The sequence below is a fragment of the Uloborus diversus genome, chromosome 1 (genome assembly GCF_026930045.1).
Source record: "Uloborus diversus isolate 005 chromosome 1, Udiv.v.3.1, whole genome shotgun sequence".
In the NCBI taxonomy this organism is placed as follows: domain Eukaryota; kingdom Metazoa; phylum Arthropoda; class Arachnida; order Araneae; family Uloboridae; genus Uloborus; species Uloborus diversus.
Genome location: NC_072731.1, coordinates 229,219,305 through 229,239,801, shown reverse-complemented (window position 1 = coordinate 229,239,801; position 20,497 = coordinate 229,219,305). Strand labels below are relative to the sequence as shown.

At 32.9% G+C, this 20,497-nt stretch overlaps 1 protein-coding gene across 1 annotated transcript; it reads left to right on the top strand.

Annotated features, from left to right (window-relative positions):
* The first annotated feature begins 959 nt into the window (after nucleotides 1-959).
* LOC129219123 (uncharacterized) lies at nucleotides 960-20,087 on the top strand. Its single transcript, XM_054853446.1, has 6 exons — nucleotides 960-1,073; nucleotides 4,598-4,642; nucleotides 7,337-7,378; nucleotides 8,260-8,280; nucleotides 14,464-14,529; nucleotides 19,529-20,087. The coding sequence occupies exons 1-6, from the start codon at nucleotides 960-962 to the stop codon at nucleotides 19,790-19,792; spliced, it is 552 nt and encodes a 183-aa protein (XP_054709421.1). The 3' UTR covers nucleotides 19,793-20,087.
* The last annotated feature ends 410 nt before the right edge of the window (nucleotides 20,088-20,497 follow it).

The window sequence follows — 20,497 nt, the reverse complement described above, 5'->3', positions numbered from 1 at the left end:
AATATTAAAATGAGAGAACTTTTACTATAATGGTTTGTTTTCTCTAAAAATCATGAATTTTAATGAAAATCAAATTAAATTCAAATTTATTGCAAAGAGAGATCTTAGCTTAATTCTATAGTGGTTCAGATCGTAAACACAGAATAGATAAGTTATTTCCGTCCTCTTTTAATCAATCTTTGCTTTTCAAAACAATTCAGTCTGCTGCATGTTCTTCTGTTCTTCTTTGAATGCGACAAGTTAAAAAAAAAAAATTAAGACTCAAAGCTCTATAATTAATCGAAAACAGTGGCAATATATTTTTACTACTTTCAGGGTTAGTACAGGGTTAAGTACAGGTTAACAAACCAGTAATAAAACTGTTAATAAACATACATATTTATAGATGTTTCCATTGCTTTGGTAATCAACTGGATATTATTTGTTTTGGTAACAATTTGTCTCTCTTTCTTTCCCTCAATGTGTGTGTGTGTGTGTGTATGTGTGAATAGTCCAGCTCAGGTAAAAATATGCTATGTTTTGCTGAAATAGCTGACTCTCTTGGATTAGCGAATAAATTGTTATTGCCAACCCAAACTGGGAGTTTTCTCCTTCTATTTTTCATATGGAGTCGCTAAGGTTTTAGTCCATTGGAACTTGACTTATCAGGGCCAGACTATATATCTCATTGCTCAATTCTGCTTTAAGAATAATTGAGAGAAAAAAGGAACAAAATTAAAACAACAGCATTTACTTTAATTTTGTTTCGTCTCGTCTCATTCCCTTTTAAGCCATTTTTTTTGTCATATTGTTACGCTCATATTTCTTAATGAATGTTTATATTTTTAAATGTCTTTCTTACTATCGTTTCTTACTCAGTATTTTACATCACAAATTTTCTAAAGAGATTAAAAAAGTAAGTTCGATAATCTCTCTAACTTGTTTTATAGATGATCTTTTGTTTTTCAGATAAGGAAACTATGACGAAAGAGTGGAAAACTCCTTACTCGTCGACGTATCCAAAAGCGACTGTCATATTCTTTCTCTTTGCCTTTGTTGGATGTTTTGCACTTCTAAACAACACGAAATCAAGGGTGAGTAAGCGTGGCACGATTTAAAGAAATTCAGCATTAAAACTGAGAAAATTTATGCTTAATTTTCTTACGAATATGATACGAAAAAAAGAAAAGAAAAGAAAAAATGCGGACTATACAAGAAACTCCTCAAAGGTAATATTGTATTTCAAAACTGAAACAACATTTCAGGAGTTGTTTTTGTATTCACATTAGGGCACTTGTGCTTAGATAACTCTGAACGTTTAGTGGAATGTTTAATTTTGATGAGACTCCCCTGCAGAAGGTAAGTTCCGGCTTTGTTAATGATTATCACGTATTTTTTTTGGAAATACTATAAAATTGATAAACCATCCTTTTTGATTTAATTTATACAGTTACAAACAATAATTCACATTAAAAAATAAACCATTTTCATTTTACAGTTATAAACATGTATGCCACATTCTTACGTAGTTTGTTTTCTGCTTGATATAAACTTGACACATAGGTCACAGCGGTGTCAGATATATTGCTCCTCAGTTGGCGCCGATCCTTTGACGAGTCTACTTCAAACCGGTTGAAAACAAGGTTTGCTTTGGTTTATTCAACCAAACTTATTTATTATTGGTTTATTCAAATTTTTTTTCGTGAAGCGTTGTTTTTTGTTTACAATAAGAAATACATTACTATTTAAAACTCGCACGCAGGTGCACATTGTGGAAATCTTGATTACTGTGTTTACTGCCCTCCTAATTTCCTAGGAATTTGATGTTTTTGACTCTTTCATCGATCACTAACAAAATTGAGGAGCACTATACCTTTTCTTGATCACCAGTTCGGACAGCCATACATAAAGCCATCACTTTCATTTATTAAACATGCAAGCATGCAACTGTAAAAAAAGAGCTTAAAACAATTAATTAGCTGCTGACGCGATTTACTGCTTTTTAAGACATCGTATCAATGCTTAGCTTAATCCAAACGAGTAAAAATAAAATCTATCTAAGTTTAGAAGAGAAAGCTTTAAAAAACCAAATTCTTAGAACGCAACATAAAATTTTAATACAAAGTTTTTTTTTATTAAATACAAATCTTTACTACCGCAACGGATATTCTTTTACTTGTTAAACTCATTCTCGTTTGAGGGCAATTTATTTCAACCTTTTTTCACTTGAGTAGCTTCGTTTTCGTAGAACTTTCAGAACAAATAGAATAATAACATTTATACAATAGAATTCTTCTTAAGTGAAAAAATGGGGAAAATGATAGGCTTGACATTTAAAAGATTTCCAAAATGATCTTCAAAGAAAACGTAACGTTTTAAAACTGTTTCACGTTTATGTAATCGAAAAAGAAGATTCTACATTCGGGGAAACATTTACGCATTTCAATTTCTGTGGAAATAACTTAATCTAATTAATAAGTGCATTTAAAAAAATTGTCGATTTAAGTTTGTGTTCATTGGATTTGTATTTTTACGTAAACTTGAAATTATTTTGTAAACTATTTATGTATGTGTTCTACAATATCTTGGCTGCAAATTAATCCACGACGTTTTTTTGTGGTTTGTATAGAATTCAAATACGTTTTGTTTTACGAAAGTTATTTTCCCTTTGTAGTTACATATACTTCATTTTGGAAAATGGTGGTGGGTTTTCATCATAAAAGAAATGTAGATATTTTAGCAACAACTTGCTTATGGGATGCTCGCTAAAAAAAACTTAAGAAACCATAGCTGTTTTTCTTTATTATTTGAATTCTTACATTGTAAGGCGTCTTTCGACGAAATTAGGGCGTAATTGCGCCCTTAAGACGTATGGTAAGATAACAGAACTAAACGTTTTTACACAGCGGTTCAATGGGTAAACCAGGCCCTAATTAATGAAAGTTACGATTCAGTACAATTATACCTACTTGTGACTTTATTTTTTCCAGTAGACCTTGAACGTTATGATGGTATACAAAGCAGCTATCGCTCATCAAACGTGAACAAGCTCCAATACTTTCATTTTAATTTAACCAAGTCTTTTTCAAACAGACAACAGAGCCAACTTGTATACATGTTGTTTGTCATAACAAACATCTGTAAAACCAGAATCTTCAATAGCAACGAAAACCAGCATTGGGTCTTAAGCTAATGAGCTGGACCAAAGTTAACCGACGATAAAATGGAATTATCTATAATATGTATTTTTCTAGTTGAATCTTGAAGTTTTGACTACTAAACAAGAATAAAGTCCACTTCCGTTTTGTCTTAGCTCTCTTACATTAATAGTATCCCAACTTGCATCTTTTCACTTTTTCGTTTGTCCACATCAATAAGGATGAGCTGCCCGCATACTTCATGAAGGGCTCATGGCTAATCCCGATCACTAACTTTCAAGGGGGATCACTAACTTACGCTGATCCTCCTATCTTACCTGATCACTAACTTGTCTGGGCTAACGTAATTTTACAAAAAGGGATCAACTTAGTTGAATTTTTTTTTTTAAATGTTCGTTGCTTATACATTGTTGATGAGAAAAGTTGCTCTAAACGTTTTGCATGTGAAGAAAACTTCGGAAGCTTTATAAAGCGAAGCATCTTTTTTAAATTTTTAATTCCGAATGGTGCTATAACATTTTGTTGGAAACTGAATTCATCAAAGGAAGTTTGATTAGTGACATCATTCCGTCTTTTCTTAAGGTTCCTGAAAGCAAAGAATACTGTTATTGACTTCTTAGAAGTGGTGAAGGGGAAAAATATACAGTTGACGCTCGTTATAACGATACCTGTTGTCCAAACGAAATCCGTCGTTATAACAAGAGATCGTTATAACGTACGGCATGCTATTAAGTCATTTTTGAAAATGCAGGAAAAATTTCTAATATTTATGCTTTGTTTTAGATGATAATCAAGAAACTAACAAAATAGTTTTTAAAAAATTGCGTGAGTTTCTTTCTCTTTTTTAAAATTTTGTGCTGCAATTATAGAAGCTTTTCGCTTTTTTAGACTTTTTCCATTCGTAATGTCTATTATTTGTGTGCGGTTTTCATTATTTCTTTTACCCTATACTAAAAAATAATTCTTTTAAATGAACACATTTTACCTTTAGAAACATATGGTGTTCAAATATTAGTTTTCGGATAGTAAGTCCTGAGGATAAAGCAAAAAATGAAACTTAGTTTTGGACGTTATACTGGAATGAACGGTTCAGTTCGGACGCTTTAATGGATAGTAAAATAACATTGCATCTATGGAATTGCAAACGGGACTTCTTGCATGGGTCGCTCTAACGGAAGGGTGGCTAGAGCGTTGACTGTATTATCAAAGGGGGTAAGCAGTAAGCTCATACAAAAGCACAACTTTTTGTATTCAAGCTATTAAAATTATAAAGGAAAAAAGTAACAAAGAAATTCAGTAACTCCAAAGGCTGATGATGATCTGGAAAAATTTAGCAAATATTTTCGCAGCTGAACAATTTAACTGTATTTTTTTAGCATAATACTGCATGATTTAAATATGGATTGTGACTCAAAAACTGTTTTGAAGCAATAAGAATATAACATTGTAATCTTTTTCAGCCTCTTCTAAAGTTCTGCTTCAACTCCAGAGATCAGTTTGTGGCCGTAAGTCATTTAGCTTTTGTAATTCATTGTCAACTCTTGATATATTAACTTTTGAAAATCAGCTTTATTCTTTGAGCATGAACCACCATTGACGGATTCAGCATGTCGCATATTTCAAAATTATGAAGGGGCCCACATGACGTAAGGGCACCGAAGGGATCTACAACTGCGCTTTAAAATGTTTACAATAGATAACTGGGTCCCCCAAAATGCAATGAGACGGGTCCCCAACTGTGCAACTCTGCCACTGTGAACCACCGACCATAATTGTATAATTAATCAATTTTTCACGATAGAAGCGGAAAGTGACTTATAGATTATCTTTTTCTCTTGTTAATTGCTACATGGCAAATTTTAATTTTTTTTAAAGAAAAAAGCTTTTACGGAAGCTTTACGATAATATTAATTTTGATTATGTTGGAGTAACTTTCGTTTCAAGCATTTAGAGTTCGAAAGAAATGACGAGAACACACAGATGACATTCACACATACGTACAACAAATTATTCGTTCATTACGTGAAATACACCGCCAACTCAGTCACTTCCAGCCGAGGACTGCAGTTTCGTGCTTATTAGCACTCATCAGCCTGGCATAGGAAAGTGACTGAGCTGGAGATGGAAAACCTCTTAAGGAAGCCAAGAGTACGAAACAAACTGGTAGCTAATATAGAATTAGCAGACCAGACGAGTGACCGAAGCAATGGTTCGGTTCAACTCGAAGATTGATCGCGAGGCAAGGTATATTCAGTAAATTACCGCCCATTAGCTAGAGCTAAAGCAGAAATACGTGAAATACACCGCCAACTCAGTCACTTCTAGCCGAGGACTGCAGTTTTGTGAATATACCTTGCCTCGCGATCAATCTTCGAGTTGAACCGAACCATTGCTTCGGTCACTCGTCTGGTCTGCTAATTCTATATTAGCTACCAGTTTGTTTCGCACTCTTGGCTTCCTTAAGAGGTTTTCCATCTCCAGCTCAGTCGCTTTCCTATGCCGGGCTGTTGAGTGCTAAGAAGCACGAAACTGTAGTCCTCGGCTGGAAGTGACTGAGTTGGCGGTGTATTTCACGTATTTCCGCTGTAGCCCTAGCTAATGGGCGGTAATTTACTGAATATATTCGTTCATAGTTTCATAAAACTATTATTTATAGATCAGTTGCAAGTACTGTTAGCATGGCGGAAATTGAACCTGGCACCAGTATTGCTCAGTATTGCTACTATAAAAGCTTGCTCATCACAAGACGTCCCGCACTTCAGGATATTTTTAGACTTCAGAAGACTCCATAAGAGTAATGGAGTGGAGATTTGTTTTTAAGCAGATATTATAATGCCTCTAGTCAATTATTAATGGGAAAACAGTTTTCTTAGTCTATACTGTAGCTTAATGATTACTTTTTTCAATCAAATGTGTCTCAATCTCCCAATGCTGATGCGCAATACAAGGAAAACGTTGCTCCTTACATTGGGCATCGTTTTCGAAAATCATCTGATTTTAAATTAAAAGCCAATTTTCAATATGTTTGCAATATATTGATGTAAAAACTCAATTAGTACTTAAAATCACGTATATTTATATAAAACTTATTTTAGGTTTTATTTATTAGTTATCAAGGAAATATCAAAGCAAGTTTCGAGAAAAATATGACATAAAGCTGCTTAAACGGAAGCCTAACATTACGTTAGAAGATCGTAAATGCTAAACTTTTCAGCAGTATTTGACAGCTATTGCTACAGATGTAGGAAAAATAAACTTAAACTTAGAGCAGCATTCAGATTAGTCTTTCCAATTTGAGATTTAACGAATGAGGAAACCGTTTTACAAAGACTTTTCCCAAGTGAAGGCATCGATTAGAACGTAAAATAGACGAATGGTTCTGAAAGTTGACTTAATTAACGAGTTCAGAAGTCCTTATAAAGTTTCTGCAACTTTAGTTTATAAACTAAATTAGACCGTTCCGCGAAAAAGTAGACATTTTTTCCTGCATGGAACAGCTCAAAATTAATAACCAAATTGCAAAAAATGCAATTTTATTGCCTGAGAAAGTGATGCAAGCGAGATTTTTTAAGGTAAAAAATATTTGTTTATTCGGTTTATTGCATTTTCTAAACATAACTTTTGAAATAAAATGTACAGCTCTCACGTGCAAGAAAAAAATGTCCGATTTTTCCTTGAATGGTCCACAATTTGTTTTTTTTTTTTTTTTTTGAAACTAACTCAATATAATAATAATAATAATTAATAATAATAATTAGTTGGAAAGCAAAATACAACGTTTTCAACATTATTGTCGGACAATTTTTTTTTCAAGAATTAAAAAACCTAAACGGATGCCTAAAAGTGTGTCCCACAAATAACAGGTGTACTTCATTTATATAAAATAACAATTAAAAAATACATTGTATTTTTCTTTTTCTTTTTTGCTTTAACAAATCGCATTAATAAAGTAGTTTCACTAGGTCTAAAAATTCATTCCAGTTGTCCCACACGTTTAGCATGGTGCCGACGATATCTCCGAATGAGTTATAGAATGAGGCGCGATATAACGAGGGGTTATTGTAGCAGCATTTTTAATTCGTCTAGTCACTTGGCTGGAATAATAATACCTCTGAAACAAATTCGAATGTTTGTTCACTTTTTGTTGAAATCAAACACATTTTTGATGATTTATTAAATTTTTATCTTTTTTTTTTCAGGCACAGTGCGTACTTTGTGATTTTTACCAGTTCTCAGCTACGGTAAGGTGTCTGAAAGACATTATTGTATTTATAAGCTTTAACTATTCCTGGAGAAAAAATTGAAAATGTCGCGTTTAAATGATAAATGAAGAAATACTTTTACGAATACTGTTACGAAGAATACTTTTTCAGAATTTCTCCTGAAGGACAAATTTCAGTTTTCTAATTTCTGTTGTTGTTACTAATCCTACAATAACTGAAAAAGTCATGTAAGATCCAAAATGGTTGTTGATTTTAAAAAAAGTCTTAACACAAGAAGAGGATCCGAATACAGTCAATAATGATCCAAATAAAGATCCTTCTGTGTGTCTTCTATTACATTGCATAATCTAACTTAGACAGTCTCATACAGTCAGGATTAGGATCCGAATAAAAATCTAAACCAGGCAGTGCCATACAGTCAAGAATGGGATCAGCAGAAGCCTGATTTCTTGGGAACTTGGTGCAAATGGCATCCTTCTTCTTGCGTTCACTATATGTGAGGCATTGTCATACGCGCTGCCAAACTGAATTAATTTAAATGCTCTTGCTTTGATCCTTTATCTTCTTCTCCTTCAATTTATCGCAAAATTCTTTAGTTTCAGAAGCAAACGTTTTTAATAGTTTGAAAAAAAAATGCTGTATTTAGCATTAAAAATGCATTAATATTTTTTGTTTGAATATATTCCCCACAGCAATGATACAAAAGTAGTTAAATTTACAGCAGAATATTGTATGTTGTTGGCTTGTTCAAGTTTTAAAAACTCGCTAATAAGTGTTTAATTACTTCAGCTAAACTAAAAAATTTTAAGGCAATTTAGAATTTATTCTTTTTGCATGAAAATGTCTATAAATATTTCATGTGTTTAAAATATACATTACTACTTTAAAATTCTTTGCAGGTTTTAGGATGCAACGGGAGGGTAAGTAGAAATATTTTATAATCGTCTGCCTTATGATAATAATTATTAGCGTTTAATACATTTAGGCTCCCCACTTCAACACTATGAAATTTAGAGCAAATTTTGTTCCTACAACAATAATTTATGCAAAGTTTTAAAATCTCAAATTTTCATCCCAACGCGGAAAACGGAAAATTTTAGACAAAGGAAAGAAAAAAAAAAGATAAATTAAACAAATACAAAATTTAACAATAGTCAAACAAAATACCTAATTAAATATGCCAATTTTTGCAGTTAAGTATCTTTGATATGAGACCAATGAATTTAAGAAAGTCTTCGGTTCCAGCATTATCATTTTAAAGAATTTTAAACTCAATTAAATTTGTATTCAAATGATGATGTAACGGCAATTCATTCCGATGTATTATTCTGAATTTACTAGCATAATGTTTTATGAATATCTCAGGAAGCGATAGTTTATTGATTTTTGTTGATGCTCCCATGACTTTCCTTCCTTTTATTTGAGATCGAAGATTCGTGAGTTTCTTAGAAAAGTTTGAAAAAAATTTTTTTTTTCTCAGACACTTTTCTCAGAAAAACAATACCTCCCCAATTCGCAGTTTCCTTAAGAAATCAATACTGCCAATTGATTTTATATTGCCATGGCTGTTTATTTGCTTTGTGAATAGTAGATAGTAATTTACATAATCCATTGAAGAATTAATATTCGAAATCGTGGGTAGGGTAATAAATATTTTCGTCTAATTTTTTCAACATGTAAAAATAGTGTTCTGTTTCGCCCGTTATGTCCTTTTCTTTTCCTTCGTTATTGTAATTATTACTTTTCGACTTCTTTCTATTATTTTTGTTATTATGATTATTTATTATTAGGGTTACTTTTTTCTAATAATTATGTGTTATCATTCTTATTATCATTATTTTTTTATCATCGTCATCATTATTATTACTATTAATATTTTTTATTCTTCTTCTTCTTCTTCTTATTATTATTGGGCACTATTGGACTTTCTGATTTAGGACTTTAGAGTAAGTCTCTAGAAAATAGGACAGGTTTTCCCGTGTAAGTATAGATTTAACTGGCTTAAGTCGATTACACTCAGTTCTGAGCAAAACACTCAAAAATTAAAGCCCTTGTTTCGACTAGACCCGGTCTCCCCCACTTTTTATTTCATTTCTGTACATTTTAAAGTTTTATTTAACTTTAATCGCTTAAGAATTCTTTTTATATAAAAGATATATAAAGGAATTCATTCAGATTTTTTTTATTCTGTACGTTTTAAAATAAACAGTTTTTCGATATAGTATTTTTACCTTTATCTTTTATTTATTATTACAGTTGGGCACATTTTTTACAGCATAGATAATTTATTTTTTGATGATTGCTTCATACATTATGATATTATAACGGCACCAGTTACAGACGAGGGTCCAGTAACAAACAGTCGCAAGTTTGGATTTAAATAATATGAATTTCAGGCGGTAAAACTAATGTTGCTGCGACATATGAATACGATGCAACCATCTAGTCTGTTAGGGTGACTTTTATGAGTCAGATGGTATTCACAAGGCAGTAATGGAAGGTTATGAACAGCCTCCACGAGATCTGCCGATGTTTCATGTTCATTTGGATTCAATAAGGTTTTAGATCTAAAAATAAAGAACTTTTGCACAGTATTTATTTATTTATTTATTTATTAAAAAGCATTGCACACTGCAGAAAGAATCCAGTTACAGTGGCAACAATATAAAAAAAAGCAATTAAAACAAACTATGCATTTAAAATATTAAAATTTAAAGACTTAACATTGAAGAATGACAAGTTAAACATATCTAAATCATGACAATGAATGTTAAAGAGTTTGTAAAATTTAAAAAGACAAAAATTATCAACATAGTTTCGACTGGTAAAAGTATTTTTAAAAGAAGAATGACTCCTAAGAGCCCTACTTGCGACAGCAAGTTGTATCGAATTGATGATATCTGAGCAGTCAATCAAATTTTATGGAACCTTGTAGAAAAAAAGAAGACGCAAAAGTTCACGGCGTGATTTTAGAGTGGAAACATTATAAATATTACATAAATGAGAGTAAGAATAAGTGAAAAAGTTTTTGATTATTAGTTCTGTAACATAAGTAATGAACAAATTTGGATTGAACCTGCTCAAGAGTTTTAGATTTATTGTAATAGGGATTTCAAATAAGACTGCAGTATTCGAGTTTGGGGCGCGCTTTGAAGAGAAAAGGGGAATTCTGTCCATTACTCATGCTTTCCTCATCCTATCTCTTACTAGGCATCATCAGAATTGTCGATGTCTGTTACTGGGGGATTGGACTTTTTTCCGAAATTGAGCAACTAAAAACAAAATTAACTAATTCAGAAGATCTAGAATCAGCCAAACGTTAGATGAGACGTAGTTGCACGAGAGAAAAATAGTTTAAAAAGTCTACATACATTAAAAGGCTCAGAAAATTGAGTTAACCTGAGAGCGATATCTTAAGCATGTCTGTTACTGGTGCTGTTACCCTGCGACATTTAAAATATTATGATTTTTTTCGTGTTTCTTTTTAGCGACATTTAATATGAATAACAAAATCGAAAACTAAAGACCGGCATTGGTGGAAAATTTGGAATTGTTGGGAACAACGAGCAATGGACTACTGATCATAGGAAGTCAAAAAGAAAAGAAAAATGATTAAATAAATTAAAAAAAAAAAAAAAAAACGCTTAAAATCCACCCTGAAACCCTTGATTGTGAAAGCTTTAATTTTTCAGGCACAAATGCAATTATTTTCGTATATTTGAATACTTTCTCAGACACTAGAATTCATTTTCTAGAACTCAGATTCTTTGATTTGAACATCATTCAATGGACAATGAAAATCTGAGCTTTTGGAAACTATTCCTAACTTTATAGCAAAAATTATTATTTTAAGTGTAGAACTTATGTGAAAGGTAATTAAAAAAGTAATGTATATGTAGTTTTTTTCTTCAATAATCTGAGTTTTGGAAAAAATTTTCTTTACATATTGAAGAGAAGTAAAAGTAACTTTAGGAGAAAATCTTTTTGCTCTCACGGACATTTCAAATTTTCTAAAAATATCACTTCTTCAATTTCAATTTTGCATTAAATGTTATAAATAATTCAATGCATAGTCTACTTTTACTTGTCTATTTATTGTTATTTAAAAGATTTTAATTTATGTATTTCAATTAATAATTTTGTAAAATTGACTAAAAAAATGTTCATTTTCAAAATGAAGTTAGTTAAAAAAATATGTATAAGCGAAAACACTATATAAATAAATCAATAAAAACAAATGAAGACCCTTTTGAGATCTGTATAAAAAATATAAGTGGTTTACAGTATCTTTCCTTACCAAAAATTTACAAAACCCCAGTATTATTCACTTTTATTTACTAATTTTTAAAAGTTGATATACTAATTGATGCTAACGAGTTTCAAAACATTTTTCGCTATCCTAACTTTCCTAAATCTTTGCTTATCATTTCCTGTTTCTATCAGCTTTTAACAACGAATTAATTTTAATCCGAAAGTATTGAACGCGACAGGACTGTAGAAAGTAATAACAAACTCCTCAAACTTCTGAATTAATTAATTTGCTCCGGACTTTCCCAACTGAAAGATTGGATATCAAAAAATGATCCTTTTTAAACACTTCATAATTAAGTTGGATTCTATCCTCCAGTCTTCTGTTGCTCCGAGCGGATAAATTAGTCTTCGAAGCGAAAGATTTAAAAGGTTGAGATTTCCTTTATTTTTATGAGAAAAAACAAAAAAGTGACGGGTTTCAAAGAAAGTTTTAGGTAAACTGTTCGGAAGCATTTCCTTTGGCATATTAGATCATTTTTATTTATCACATATTTTTACAATGAACTACTATAATCTGCTGTATAAAATCATTTGTAACTGGGAGCATGGCCGCACTTGATTCGCTTACGTTTATAGGCCGTGACAATCACTGAAATTCATGGCAACAAAGAGGGCGCTACAGACAATCCCTGTTTTCCATTCTTACAATCAAAATGTCCATTGATTGGATATACATGGTTGGGTTCAGCGCCTCTTGCAGTAAAAATGGGCGACCCATGAAGTTTCACATTTTTCGAGAATTTCAAGAGCAGATCACCTTAACTAGTTACATAGGTTTAACACAAAAACGTCATAAATTGTCCAGGCCCGTAAGAATCATGTGTGGCCATGCTTGGAGCAAGCACAACTTATATCAGATTTTGACCAAATTTATTTTCGGATATAAATCTGTTTAGGAAGTAGCTAGTAAACGATTCGTTGTAACAACAACCTTTGTGATGCAGCGCTCTAGTAATGTCATATATGTTACTTCTATGTTTTTTTTTTTTTTTGGTGGGGAGGAGGATGCCCCATAACTTCCTTACTAATTCATCCAACTTCATAAGAAAGGGATCATTTTAAAGATCGTTTTTCCGCTTCCGGTGAAAAATAAACAAACGTTTCACATCGTGGAGATTTTTCTCGTAAAATTCGATTTTTTTTATTAAGCATTTTTATTTTGATTTTAGCAGCCCGAGAGAGAGGTCTTATTAGCTCAGTTGGCTGAAGCATCCTACGAAGATCATAGGTTCGATTCCAGTGGGCTAGAAAATATTGCTTTTGAATGATCTATTTTCCTCTGCAAAATTCTGTTTCAAATTTTCATGAGTGTATAATCTAAGCTCTTTGCAATATTCTGAACCACAGTTATGTTGTATCAAATCAGAAAATAAGATGTTTTTTTGCGTGGTAAATAGCAGTTTAACTTAAAAAAAAGAGACATAGATTTCAATTTATTTTATTTTGTTACGCTTTCCTTTAATGCATCCCGAGGTGGAGGTTCATCTGTTCACTATGTTAGGTCGTGCCAATAACGCACTAATAATCTTTGATTTTTCAACAATTAGTATTTTTACTAGCTGCACTGCCCGGCTTTGCACGGTCTACCACGAAAATAAAAGTTGTGTCAAGTGACGCGTGTTCAACAATCAGGCTTGAACCAAAAAAAAAAAAAAAAAAATCAGTAACATTTTGCGGCAGATTTCGGGAAAATAATCAAATAAGAAACATTTTTAATCTCCCGATTGCAGGAAAAGTCTTTAAAACAAAAACCAGAATTTTACTTGTTCATATTCGAGAAAAGAAATGGCAACAGATCTTTCGTCTCAATAATTTTCTTCACGCTATAAAATTTAATAAAAGTGTTGTTACGGAAAGTTGAGATGGATCACTGAATAATAATTTGATTGAATGCCTTCGAAAAATAGGGATTTTATGTCGAAGTCTAAGCATCATAGTTAATTCACAACTAAAGAGCTCGAATACGCTACCTTGTGGTGATTAACAATGCTACCAAAAAAGGTAAAACAGTCCACTCCACGTGTTTTCTTTGGGGTAAATTACAGGCTTCAGACAGTTTGTGGTGTAATGTAATTTCAAAAGAATAGAAAAGAAAGCTTCCCACAAATACGATGAAAAATTACGGTCATTCACTAAGCGTCAAAGCAAGTCACAAGTTACCTTTTTCATTCGCCATTAGACAGTGGCTGCAGCGCCCCCTATAGTTTAATGGGGTTGCGAATTGTTTTTAATCAATATCTCCGCGAAAAATTATTGGAGGATTATGTTAAATAACCAAACATGAGGAAGAAAAAATTACGAATCTATCGATACTTGATTCGATGGTCATTTCACTGGCGTTCGAGAGAAGTAACTCGGGCATAGATAGGGACATAAATAGATACGCTCAGTTTTTAATTATATAAGATTTAGAGCTGAAAATTAATTTTTAAATTAATATTTTTGACATTGGTTGTTTTTACCCCAAGCTGCAGAAACAAAACAGGTAATGTTTTTCTCATCGTGCCGAAAAATATGAATATGTAAATGTTTTTTTTTTTCAAATACTTGGTAGTACCCTCTTGTGTGCCCGATGTAACCATTACTATACTTAATAACATAAAATTATCTTTCACACCAGTAACACGAAAGATCATTCTTAAATGCATGTTGGGTGATCGGCACTATGCGATATTGTAAAAGCATTTTTGCGATGATTTTCAAATTATAATGATATATCTCTAGTTTAATATACGCAACTTGATATAACTGAGGTTTTGAGGTAATTAAATATTTTTGTTTCTCTTTTACAGACGTCTGCTCTTCTTAGTAACATCACATCAACTGAAGCCGTATGCATCATATCTAACTGTCTACAAGTAAATACTTAAAATATAAATACAGTCCAACCACGGATTGTATGGAATTGGCAAGCGTCCTGTTGAGACGAGTCTATCTGAATGAGAGGGAAAAGTAAAACTTTTGGATGTGCGCGTTTCGCTCATTTGAATGAGACTCTGCTTAATGTAGAGGCTATGATTCATCAGCAAAAGCTGATATCCCTGAAAACTAATAGATGCGTCCATTTCCGCCTGTAAACCGGATATTTGCCTTTTCCGTACAATCTGCGGTCTGACAGTACATTCTATGGTTTTTTAAGTAATTGTTTTTAATTTATAGTTTATGCTTTAATATACTTTTAAGCCGAAAACTGGCATAAAAAAATTATTTTAGTATATTGTTAAAAATTTAACCTGGAAATATATGTATTAGTAACGTTTTAATCTGTACATAGTCGAGTCTCAACTTAAGCGAGGGATGCGTTAAAAGACCCCTCGCGTAGATCAAAATTGGAAGAGGGAATACATTTTAAAAAAATATACCTAATTATTTTAAACCTTTGTAAACGCACCTCAAACTCTTTTACCCATTTCGGAATAACCATTTTTTATATAAAGAGCTGAATTTTTACTGTATTAGAAAAAAAGCTGCTATTCAACATAAAATACTGTTACTATGCACAAAACCAAAAGGAAGCATGAAATGAAACAGTATGTAGCAATAATAAAATGCACCACTGTAAAAGTACTGTACAGTAGATACGGTAATTCTATTTGACGCTCATTTTAGTTTTTTAAGCACATAAAAAATCCTTACTTTTTCTTTTATTGCCAGAAACGTTCTTTTTTTTTCCATTTTCTTTAACTTTAGATAAATGGCGTACTAAGGTGAAATCTGTACCTTAGAGTCAGACTGACGCAAGTTCAAAATTTTGCGACTTTGCGTTCATTAGTGCATGGTATGTAGAAGCCTGTTCTGCAACCAACCATATAAACGTAATTCTTAAAAAAAAAAAAAATAATAATAATATCCTTCTCAATTTTTACCAGCGTTAAAAGAGCCCGCGTCCTATCTTTTGCATACGCCCCCCCCCCAAAAAAAACGTTTTTCCTCTCTCCTGTTAAATTATCATAAAGTGACTTATATCTTTCTGGTTCTGAGGCACAGAAATTATATTTAATCAACTTCATGTTTAGGATGATGAAAATAAATGATAGCTATGCTGAGAGAAGGTATTTGTCTAAACTAACAAAGCGATGTTTAGACTTGACGGTGCACAGTGGAGCGAAAACGCCAAAAAGCGCTTAAAAATGTTTTTAAACCCCTCTCGCTTGTTTGTTCACACATGCATGTTATAATGGAGTTTTCTCAAATTGTTTGGTCTCAGGGTTCAAAGTTCGCAGATTTACGCAGCTAATTCTTTTTTAGGGTCTTTTTACAAACCATTTATGATTAGTTAATATGAATTTCTAAGAGGACATAAGACGACATTTTTTTGTAGAGTGTTTTGAAAAAAAAACTTTAAATTCAAAAGTTTTCGGCGCTGATCAAAACCGATTTTCGGTTTGAGAATTTAGTTACTTATTTTTTTTTTGTCCTATTATTATCGTTGGGCACGAGAGAAATTATATGTACCCGCCTTTAATAAAAAAAAAACAAATTGTAGACTGCTTAAAAGCAATTTTTGTAAATTCCCGCACTCAGGGTTCTTCCACTTTCTAAAGGCTCCCTTCAGCTTTGTAGTGAACGAAGGGCTCTAAAATTCCAGTTCTGATTACCTAAGAGGTAAGCCTGTGCGAGTTTATTAATCCTCAATTGGTTGGATATAGGAAAAAATGACATTTATTAGCGCTTTTAGCCGTTTTCGCCCCACTGTGCGGTGTGGAGAATTTCCCGTTTTATTCGTGCTCAAGGAAAAGTTCATTCACAAAATCAATAGGGCAATAACGAAGTCAATACTTAAGCCCCACGATTCCCTTCGGAAAATTTTCGTGTTTACGGGCGATGAATTAGTGTTTTCTCTAAAAATCATTACTCGAGAAAAACTCGCGCTAAAGGCGTTTCACGCAAGTCGAATCGTGTTGTAGGGCGAGTCGACTGTATATTCCATAAAAAATACTTTCGGAATATACATTCAATTAATATGTTTTTCTTATATTTTCTTCAGCCAAAGAACAGATACAAAGTCTGAAGAATAGATACATACTAAAAAAAATCCAAAGCGTCGCTGATTAGTTCCGTGTAACGTTTCGAGGTTTCACGAGTTTTCATCTATTTCCCCGTGAAATCAGTATCTTTGCAAAAAGGTTTCCTGAATTGCTACTGGTTAGCACGAATGCAGACTTTTCATTGTTCTGAAATATATTTTTAGTTACCGGTTTAAAGACTTATTAAGCGTAATAAATAAATATATCTGCTTCAGTTCGATCACGGCCCGTCCAGATTGACTAAGCTCGTTCCCAACGAGGACGATTAATTCTGTGGATAGCTGCAGTTTTGCAGGGGAAGATTTGAAGGCAAGGGGGATGCTTGTTTCTCATTTGCAATTCTGCCTTAGCTTTGGCCAGGGTTGCATTGATCAGGGCCACAGAGAGCCAAGCCGGGCCCCTCCCACCCCCCATAAGGAAAAAAAAAGAAGATATAAGGGAGGAAATATGAAAAAAGGGGGAAAGAAGAAAAGGGAAAAAGAAAAAAAGGGGGGGGGGAATCAAAACTGCTTACTAAAAAACAAATACAGTAAACTCCCGATTATCCCATCCACCCGCGGACTTGGGTGGCATGGTAACCGCGGATAAGCAAAAACCGCGGATAATCCGAATACTAGTACTGTATACAATAGCTAAAAAATATGAATAACACTCACACACATACATTTAAATCTTTGCTAAAAACATTGCTACATTCCATCTACTAACATTCAATGTAAAAAATATACATATGTAAAAGCTAAAAACGAACAATAACACAATCAATCAGTTAAGAAAGCATTCAATGACCGTTAAAAAAATATTAAAAAGACCCGCGGATAATCCGAATCGCGGATAAACCGCCCGCCAATAATCAGTTTACTGTAACTCTATTTTAAGCTCCACAATGACAACAGAAATACCAAAAGATTAAATTTTACTTAATCTTTACCTTTTCTCTTATTCGGAGTGTTTCCCTCCCCTCTTTTTTTTTTTTTTTTTTTGCGTCAGTGTCACCGTCCCTACCCCCAAGGCTTGGGCCCCTAGTTTCCGACTAGATTATTAGGGTTTTTTTTTTTTTTAATTTACGTGAACAAACGTAATTTTTCCCTCTATCTGACACTATTTTTTTAGTTGAAATTAAACAGATAGTTTTGGTAAAGTAGTTTTTTTCAATACTTTCATAAAGGGATCATGTATCCCCTTAACAAGGGATACATGATTTCTTCATGGGAGATACCTGATCCCACTGAGAAAATACATAGACTTTTCATTAGATCAGCAACTTATTTATGAAATTTAGTTTTCTACTTAATGTTTCTAAAAAATAACAGTATTTCTAATTTTCTTTATTAGATTAAAATAATGTGAACACAAAATAACATTGTTTTAAATTCCACTAGGACATTTGTAAAAACAATATACACAACTTTAATGAACTTATGATGCTTTTGATCAATTACTTATTATCCAATACAGTTGTAAAAAATAAATTTTATAAATAGAACTAACCATTTTTTAAGTAGCGTAATGAAGCGAAAATTCCAACAAAGAAAAAAAAAAATAGGATGACAAGGACAAAAATCAACTTATTTGCTTTTTGTCTTGCAATAATAACATTAAGAGTTTATCAATTGAATTACTTTTAAAAAAGAAGGAAGAAAAATGTAAGTATCAGTGTACTTATAAAAAATAAAAGAAAGCCTAGCACATGTTTTCAAAACCTGAAAAATCAAATGCAAACAATTCGTTTGTTGTAGTTCTTAAACTTCTGCTCAACCGAACTGAATGTGTGCATTTTAACACATTTTGTCAACTTTTCAGGAAAAATAGATTGATTAAGCATATTACCTCTTCGCTTTTGAAAACTTATTTCAAACTCTAGGAATCCAGCATTCTATCCGCTAATAGGTCTACATAATGGGCAACTCATTTTTTGTTGTTGTAAATCTAAGTATAGCAAAATCTTTTTTTTTCATTCAAACAAGGATTTGACATCTATTCCAACTTGTTCAAGCTTATTTGGCTGATCAGAACATAATTCATCAGTAGAGTTAGTTTATTTTTAGATGTTTGAGGTGTTATGTGGGTTACAAGTGCAAACTGATATTGTAATTATTTAGCATATTTATTGCAGTGAATGTTTCAATCTATCACTCATACTATGACATTTTATTATGTGAACATGGTTTTAAATGTTTAAAGTTACTGTCAACTAAGTAAACAACATTTATATTGTTTTCATTGTGTTTATATTGTCATATGGATACTTGATCCCTGGGATCATGTATCCCTCTAAACGAAGGGATGAAGTATCCCTAATAAGCGTTTTTACACATACTTGTTACATTATTAACAATAAGTGACAATTTACTAAAAATATGTCTCAATTATTAAAGACTGTCTATACTTTAACATTACACTTCGGATTTTTTTAGAAGTTGTATTTAACGGATAATTAAACTTCGGAATTTTTTCCTAAAAAAAGTTTCCCCTGACACATTCAGACGATCATTTCTTGAGTTAAAACAAAATGACTGAAAAAAAAATGTTGCCATTTTTTATGTAAAAGTATAACTTTAATATAATTGTCAGATTTCAAGTCTCTACTTAATGATTTTGGTACATTTTTGGCTATGGGATCATGTATCCCTAGGGATCAAGTATCCCCAGTCTCCCCTATTACGCAACAATACTGCTAAGTTCTTGAAGAAGAACCATCTTTTTCTTATTTGGGTTTCATTGTAATATTTTTGCGGTTTATCCGCGGCACTCGTACCCGGAAAATTCAGAGTATACTGTATAACATTGTTTGTTTAAGGTGTAAGTACATGCATTGTATTCCTCGCAGCAAGTGCGGCAGGCGCAGCCGCAGTTCACGGGCCGTCGCAAGAGAGACGAACCGACGCCCGTCCCGAGCATCGAACACCTCATCGACGTAGACGAGAAAGAGATCCTGGACGAGAAGGAGGAGATGGCCGCCGCATCCACGTCCATGAAGGAACTCTTCCAGCAGTACGTGATGCTGGACGAGACTCAGATGAAGGAGCTGGAAGAGCAGGTCGTGGACAGGGTCGAGGTCAACGTGGACGCGCAGGATTATGAATATGAGTGAAAGGGCAGTTCACTTATCGGCCACCCGTCCCGTCCATCCCGTTTTTTGACGTGACGGACTGCCGAGGAAATCAGAGTAGCATTCACATATGGTCGCCGCACATCAATCACGTGGCTGAAATCACCCGCTAGGGAGAAGAGCTCGCTGATGGGCGGAAACCAATCAAATGCTGTCCTACTTTTGACGGCCGTCAGATATCGAAGTTCTTCTGATCAAAACCGGTCCTGTCCAAGATGGCTTGCTGTTATGGCAACCAGCAAAGAAAACCTGTTTCGGGTGGAAAAACTCGGGATGGACGGGACGGACGGCTAATGAGTGAACAGCCCCTGAAGATCACCGGAAGTACCGTATTACCCCGCAATATCCGGCATGCCACAAAATTCGGGGGTCAACAGATTTTCAATAACACTTGTCTGGTCCTTTCCGGCATGCCGCAATAATCGAGATTACGGAAAAAAAAATTCTATAAAAGATATATGTTTAGACTAAAAATTAATATAAGTTTTATACATATCTTATTAGCATTAATAAACAGTTTAATTTTGTAAAAATATTTACTAACAATGTCATTTGTTATTTTAACAAAAAAAAAAAAAAAAAAAAAAAAGAAAAAAGTGTTTAATAGCGAATAATTTTATAAAAATTAAATTAAAACTTTGTAAGCATGCATTTAAGCAGTGATTTACCGCCGGCTAAAGAATTTAC